The sequence below is a fragment of the Pinus tabuliformis genome, chromosome 7 (assembly GCF_031772625.1).
Source record: "Pinus tabuliformis cultivar Carrire ecotype Pingquan chromosome 7, CPIR1, whole genome shotgun sequence".
NCBI classification, from domain to species: Eukaryota; Viridiplantae; Streptophyta; class Pinopsida; order Pinales; family Pinaceae; genus Pinus; species Pinus tabuliformis.
Genome location: NC_142293.1, coordinates 1,549,741,882 through 1,549,749,514, shown reverse-complemented (window position 1 = coordinate 1,549,749,514; position 7,633 = coordinate 1,549,741,882). Strand labels below are relative to the sequence as shown.

The 7,633-nt window shown below is 32.9% G+C and overlaps 1 protein-coding gene across 1 annotated transcript; it reads left to right on the top strand.

The window, feature by feature from the left end:
* The first annotated feature begins 5,561 nt into the window (after positions 1–5,561).
* Positions 5,562–6,989, top strand: LOC149253812 (benzyl alcohol O-benzoyltransferase-like). The gene is made up of 2 exons (XM_089456934.1): positions 5,562–5,993; positions 6,081–6,989. Exons 1-2 carry the CDS (start codon positions 5,562–5,564, stop codon positions 6,987–6,989), a joined length of 1,341 nt encoding a protein of 446 aa, XP_089313060.1.
* The last annotated feature ends 644 nt before the right edge of the window (positions 6,990–7,633 follow it).

Sequence of the window (7,633 nt, the reverse complement as noted above, 5' to 3'; positions counted from 1 at the left end):
TTGGTTTTTCCCAAGATTATAATACTAGCTTTGCAGTCAAAGTTCATTGACTTTATTATTTTGTTTGGTATTTGCAATTTTAACGAAAGTTTTGGGAAAATGTCAAATAATCCTAATTTTCAGTAACTTCAAAATTAATTATCTAATTTCTATAAATCTTGTTTCTAATTTTCCATTGGCTAAGCGAGCCTTGATGTGAGATAATTCCATTTTTTAGTGTTTGAAAAATCATTTTAAATAAAAAGACTAATTTTGTGAGTGACATTATGTTAGTGAGTACCTTGGCAATAACATTGACACAATGCCCTGAGCAGGTCATTTAAGTAAGCGAGGCTACGGAGGTTTGTCGGTGAGTGCTCTAACATTGACACTACTATTGCTCTACCCAATGATGCTAGAAATGACGGGGGTTCCAGGTCCCTTACATAAGCTAGGGGGTGGGGAGAGGGGAGAGGGCTAAACAAATATCCCTAATTGTGTGGAGTGCAGAGGAAGAAAAGAGGGGGTCGGGTGAGGGTGTAGTTGGAAAAATATTTGTAATGTTGACAAATAAACTTCCTTCCACACCCTTTCTTATGTGCACATAGTGGAAAGTTCCAATGTTACCCAATATGAAGGGCACGTTGCAATTGTTGTTTCATACTCCATAATTTAATAAAATACATTTTTTTATTGGATGTTTATATGGACATGTAGATTTTAATCCTGTATAATTTAATTATTGCAAAAGAATTCTTGATTAAATAGAAAGATGCAATGACAAACACAAATTAATACAAATATTTTATCCTAGCAATAAAGAAAATCAACAATATTTTTCAAAATATATCCCACCACAATTCACTTTTCAATAAATTTAGAAATCCCAAAAATAACTACATAGTCTATGTCCAAACCCAAGCTTTTATCCTAAGATTAGAGAGATTAGATTTTAATTCCTCCAAATAAACCTCATCTATTAATGATAAATTATGTCAATGTCATGTAAATTATCTTGTGTGTGTTTCTAAAATGTATCAATTTGTATTTCACCTTTCATTCCACAAAAAATATAGAATATTTAGACTTTTCTCTTATGTTCTCCCTTTAGATCGTTTGAGAGAGAAGATAATAAAGGTGATTCAATAAGAAGATTGAACAAAGATATTATATTTATCAAATTTAAATGAATATTTTAATTTGTTTTTACTTCTTTTATCTTTATTTGTCCAATAAAAGCATGTCAAGTTTTTATTCCAATTTGAAATGAAAACCACATTTTGTAGTGACTCAAACCATTGTTAATATAAAACTAATCAATTATAAATATAACATTATATTAGCAAAGAATAAATAGCATAGTCAATATATATGCATTTTTTTGTCAAGTCCGATAATTTAGAAAGGGAGAGATTGGAAAAAAAGAGGACTAATTCCTTATCATAATCAAAATTCTTAGTTTTATGAAATTTCTTCTTTGTCCAAAACAAGATTAACCTTTTTTCTTCAAATAAGTGAATGAGGACAATTATCATTTAAACTTTTAGGAAGATGAAAAAATTGACACTAAATGTATTGTCATAATCAGGACATGACTATATCTAGAATTTTCCTCTTCGAAAATAATTTTATTTCCATTTGAAATTTATTATATCCATAACATTTTTACTAGAGTCAATCTCAACTAAGAATCAACCATATGTGGACAAACATTCTAGAGCTAGTTTGAGGCATCACACAACACATTTCTGGGTCAATTCTTTATGAGTTTAGCTTTACTCCCTTAATTCTTTTATGCACACTATAGAATTTCTAACAATGAAAAAATCACCTCAATCATTTTTCAAATTAGGAAGTTATTTTTGGCATAAGCCTAATCATCATGATATTAAGTGAATATGATGTCATATCCCATTACACAAGCGTGTGGGGCTAGTCAAGTATGGATTTTCAAGAAGTTTTTAGAGGCTCCAAAACTTTAGCACTAATTGAGGGTTAAGGCAAGCAAAATTCCTAACCCTAAATCTAGATCACTTTCATACTATGTTAAACACTAGGATGGGATTCTATGAAGCGAAGGGTTCCATTCTTTTGGTATTGTTAATATTTCATAATTAAGTAGAGCATCTAGGAGTAGGATATTGAAGTATAAAAACATTATGTAGTTGACATTTAACCTAGAGTGTCCATGGAAATGCCATAGTGAGTACCCTTTGTTTGTATGTACATTTCATGTCTAGAAAAAAGAGAAGAAAACATAGGTCTCATCTTCTATATAAGCTTTCTACCATATTAAATTTCATAGATTATATATTATACTCATGTATGTGAATAACATATGCATTTACATGTTTTTTTTATTTCAATATCAATTATTTTTATAATTTTTAACAATACCTATGTAATATCAAATCTAACCTCTAAAATAGTAAATTATATAATTTAATATTTTAAGATATATATATATATATATATATATATATATATGAAAAACATTCTATGGAGATATCCTCATTATCTTACATATCATTTAATTATTTTAAGTATAACAAGTTCATATATTTTATGTAAGGTTGAATTTTATATGGAAGGTTAAATTATTTTTGAAATGGTGTTAACTTCGGGATGAACATGTCATTTAAGTCAAAATAAAAATAAAAAATTAAGCTTTATTTTCATTATAATAAAATGAAAAATTTATATATTAAATTATTTTTAACAAAACAATAAAACTTTAAAATTATATGCTTTACTTTTAACTTTTAATTTTTATTCAATGTTATTTTTATCAAATATAAATTTTTAATTCATAAAACATTTTGATTTAGATATAATTTATATAAGGTTTAGAAATAATAAAGGATAGTTTTTATTCTCACATGTAATTCTTGTTTTCAACTCTTCCTATAAAATTTGAATTACTAAATTAATAAGAAGTAAAACTTACATTTTACAAATTATATTTGTGTGCATGTTTATATGTATAATATTTACATGTTCAAATTGGCATTGTCTATTGAAGCTAGAATTTGGCCCAATGACAATTTTTTTTGTCAAAATCTAACGAGAAATTTAAAAAAAATGGAAGTTGGAGTGTTTGAATAGCTTTTTGGATGGTGGAAATGGATTAAGTCTCATAAAAAAACCCTTGAAACACTCAAATTCCTGAAAATCAACAGCAATAACTCACAGCAATAACTCACATTCCAAAAATTTTGACTAGGTTTTATCAAAATATTACCAAATTTTTTTATTATTTTCCCAAATAACTATATAAACCAGATTTCCGACCAATTTAATTAAATTTTATGAAAACCTTGTTAGAATTTCTATTGTTGCCTCGGGATACTATACTGTTCAAACTTATTCGATATAAGAGTCAAACAGCTATATAAAAGACGAATTCTGTAATTATTTTTCCTTGCAATTATGTGCTAAAAACTTAAAAGATGGATTAAAAGTCGGTCGCAATTATAACACCTCATACGGCTGTCAGACGATGATGCGAGAATACTTTACGTCAGCAGTCCAACGTCATGTTTTACACGTCGGTGTCGAGATTCCGACGCCAATGGAGAAAGGTGATTTGAGTGTTTAAGGAGGCTGTCGGTGTCGAGATTCCCACACCAATGGATGCTCAGTTTGATGGTGTGCGAGAATTAGGATCATCTTGAAACGTTATTATTAGGTTTTCTGAGAGTTGTTTTGAAATTTCGAAATTACAATGGAGAATTTTGTATATTTATATGGATTTGGCAAGGAGTGGTTTACGTAGGAGGTTGAAAAATTGTCTGGACTGTCAAAAGTGGCTAGAATCTACATAAAAAAATTTCAAAAAATCTTGTAGATGCAGTGGTTGAATCATATTTTTTTATAGTGGAAATGAGTTCAGCACCATCAAAAATGTTTAAAGCACCTAAAATTATGAATTTTAACAGCTTTTATTTGGATTTACAAAAATAAGATTTTTTCAAAATATGGCCAGAATTTGCGTAACTTTCTTGGAAAAAACATAATTTTTAGACTACTTCTTTGGGAAGAGTTTGTTCTTTCATGATTCCAAACAAATGAGAGTGTAATCTCTTAATATAATATTGTGTAACGTTTTTTGTCGAGTTGAGAAACTTATTTTATATAGGGATGTGTAAATTTGTTGATTTTTTGTGTTTAAAAAAAATAAAAAAATCTGTTATAAAGTAGTTAGAAGTAAAAAGATAATATGTTTTAAAGTAATTAGAAATAAAATTTTTATTTGATACCATATATATTTTTTATTTAACCTTCAAAAATACAATTTAAACAATGAAAAATAATACATTACACTTTAAAAATTTAGATGTAATCTAACTTTGGCATTAGATGCTCGCAAAAAATCATAGTATTTCACTTTGGAGTTGTCTCTAGTGACACTTTTGGAGTTTCCCGAGCCGGAATCTGGCGGAAGAAATTGAGGTGAAATCATGATTTGTCTTATTTAAACTAGTTTTTGACTGTATATATGGATTCAAAAAAACCCCTACAGCACTTCTATTGTGCGGGGGTTACCCATCAAACTTGTGATTTCAAAGAATTCCTGCGGGATTTTATAAAAATTAAACCGGAAAATCCACCAGAAAAGCTTTCAAAAAATGGCACTAAAGACAACTCGTTTGATTTTTGGAGTTGTAGTGCTATTTTTTGAAGTTTCCGGTGTCAGAATCCGGCTAAAAAAATTGAGATAAAATTTTGATTTATGTTATTTAAACTAACTTTTTTGATAAATGTCTACCACAACATTAAACATATTCTGTGGAAATAAAATCCCCATTACCAACGAGCCGAGCACTGTGTGATCCACATGCATTTAAACCACAGCAAGGACCAATCGTAGCAATCTGTCAATCTTCTCCACCCATCACCTGATATGGGGAGGAAAGTACGCTGAAACGTTGTTATGCGTTTTTTGAAAAGATTGAAATTTACACGTTCTAATTTCAATAATTAAAACAATATATATTTAATTAATGTAACATTACACTGAAAGGAAGAATACAAACTACAATCAACGGGACTAACAATTTGATTTCGCTAATTTGTATTCCAAATATGATTAGGATATGTGCAAAGCTATTATATATTTTTGTTATTAACATGAGTTTTTAAATATATAAATTTATTTCATATGAATTTTTAAATATATAAATAAATTAATTTATTATAAAATATACAAATTACATGAATCAAACATACCCTTTAAAAAATTTACAACAATTTTTTTTTTCAAACTAAATACATCACATTTAACAACAATTTACAACAATTTTTTTTAAACAAAATCCATCCATGTTAATCATTTCGTTAGCATTCATGCCCGAGACATTAGGACACTGGAAAGACAAATATCCACGTGGGACACAATTCAATGATGTTTTTAGAATGGGTTGAACCGGTCAGCTCCAATTCGAACTTTATAAATCGTCTCACCAAATGCAGGCCTCAGCATCTTCGAATTCCTTTGCCTTGAGTCTGCAACGCGGTGCATTCTGTTCCGGTGGCTTTTGATTTTGTGCTCGCTTCGTAGGCTTATCGATAGCTTTGTTCTAATGGCTGCTCTGAATATGAAGGTCACCAGAAAGCCGGCTGTCCTCGTCGCTCCTTCCGTGCCTACTCCGAAAGGGTTGCTATACCTTTCCAATATAGATGATCAACCGACTCTGAGATTCCATATTCCCATCGTTCAGTTCTATCGCTTCGATCCTTCGAAAAAAGGTGAGGACCCCGCTCGAGTTTTCAGAGAGGGGCTGGCGAAGGTTTTGGTGTTTTACTATCCTTTTGCCGGAAGATTGAGAGACGCGCCCTTCGGCAAGCTCGTCGTCGACTGCACGAGCGAAGGCGTGCTGTTTGTGGAAGCTGATGCCGACATTTCTATGGAGGAATTCGGAGACCTGCACCCACCGTTCCCGTGCTGGACTGATCTGCTGCACGACGTGCCAGGCTCACAAAATATTACCAACTCTCCCCTCCTTCTCATTCAGGTTAATTCTTTCATTCTCTGATGAACTCAATTCATATTCCACTCTAAATTCTGTTTTCTTCACGTGTTTCTTATTACGATATTTCAGGTAACGCGGCTGAGATGCGGAGGGTTCATATTTGCCCTTCGTTTGAATCACACCATGAGCGACGCCCTTGGCCTCGTTCAATTCTTGAAAGCTCTGGGTGAAATGGCCAAGGGTGAGACCAGGCCTTCGGCTCCTCCAGTTTGGGAAAGAGAACTCCTCCGACCACGGACCAATCCTGCAGTTAAATTCCCCCACTACGAATATGATCAAATCCAAGACAAGGACGGAGAAATGATGAATGTGGACGAGATGGTTCACGAATCATTTTTTTTCGGGCCAAAGGAGATTGAATCGCTGAAGAGACAAGCTGTAGGGCAAGGCAAGTGCCCTACCTTTGAGGCTCTATCAGCGTGTTTGTGGCGTTTGAGAACAAGGGCTCTCCAACTGCCAGTGGACCAAGAAGTTCGGCTCTTATTCACCCTGGATGCCCGAACGAGATTCGACCCGCCTCTTCCCAAAAATTTCTATGGCAATGCTATCAGTTTGCCATGCGCGAAGACGACCGCGGGAGAACTGGCAAGCAAACCATTGTCCTTCGCTGTGAAATTGATCCGCCAAGCAAAAATGGGTGTGAACGACGAGTACATGCGGTCGGTGATCGATTTGATGGAGTTGAGAGGGCGCCCTCTGTTTACAGTAGTTGGCACCTATGTGGTGTCGGACTGTACCAAAATCGGGTTTGAAGATGTTGATTTCGGGTGGGGAAGAGCAGCCTACGGCGGCCCAGCAGAAAGTGGAGTGGGTACAGTGGCTGGCTTGTCGAGCTTCTTCATCCCGTACCGAAATAAAAGTGGAATGGAAGGCATAGTGGTTCCTGTATGCTTGCCGCCTGCCGCTATGCGAATATTTCTAGCAGAAATCGCTGGAGCCATTGAGAACGGCTCCCCTTATTTACATTCCTCGCTGTAAAACAGCAATCTATAAGCTTAATTATATTAAGCGACTGTTACTTGAATAAAATTAATCATGTAAAACAGCAATCTAAGCTACTGTTGCCAGCATAAATAAATTGACATTGAGCTCTGGTTATTTGAATAAAAAATTGACGTGGTACCTAGAGAGGTCTTCCTGCATTGACGCTTTGGCGTGCAGAAAATTGGCTGCATTAAAAACTTCCTCAATTGCGTACGAGTTTCTCATTGCCTGGCAATGAGAAACGGAAAAACTAAAAGTTACTGTAACGATGGCATTTAATGCTTAGCCAGTGTGGTAATTGGTTGGTCCTTTCCTAATTCAAGTAAAATATTACGATGAAGAAAATTGTGTATCTAGAAAGTTGTTAAATACGAAAATTGTTTTAAACATGCAAAATGGTGAACCTTGACAATTAGGAGTCATGAGAATCAATATATGTTTTATTTTACTTTATCTCTTTCTAATTGTATGTTGTGAAAGGATTTTATATTTTATTTTTATTTTTAGAGTAAAATTAGCTTCTTCTTTTTTTCCAGAGGTAATAGTCAAGTTATTAGTACTATATTAAAATCACATTACATACTCATTTACAGAGGTAATAGTCAAGTTATTAGTACTATATTAAAATCACATTACAT

Bases quoted from the DNA above. Each gene is read 5' to 3' on its own strand.
- LOC149253812 (XM_089456934.1), top strand. From the start codon at position 5,562: ATGGCTGCTCTGAATATGAAGGTCACCAGAAAGCCGGCTGTCCTCGTC. The intron at 5,994-6,080 runs GTTAATTCTTTC...ACGATATTTCAG, and splicing joins CTCCCCTCCTTCTCATTCAG to GTAACGCGGCTGAGATGCGG.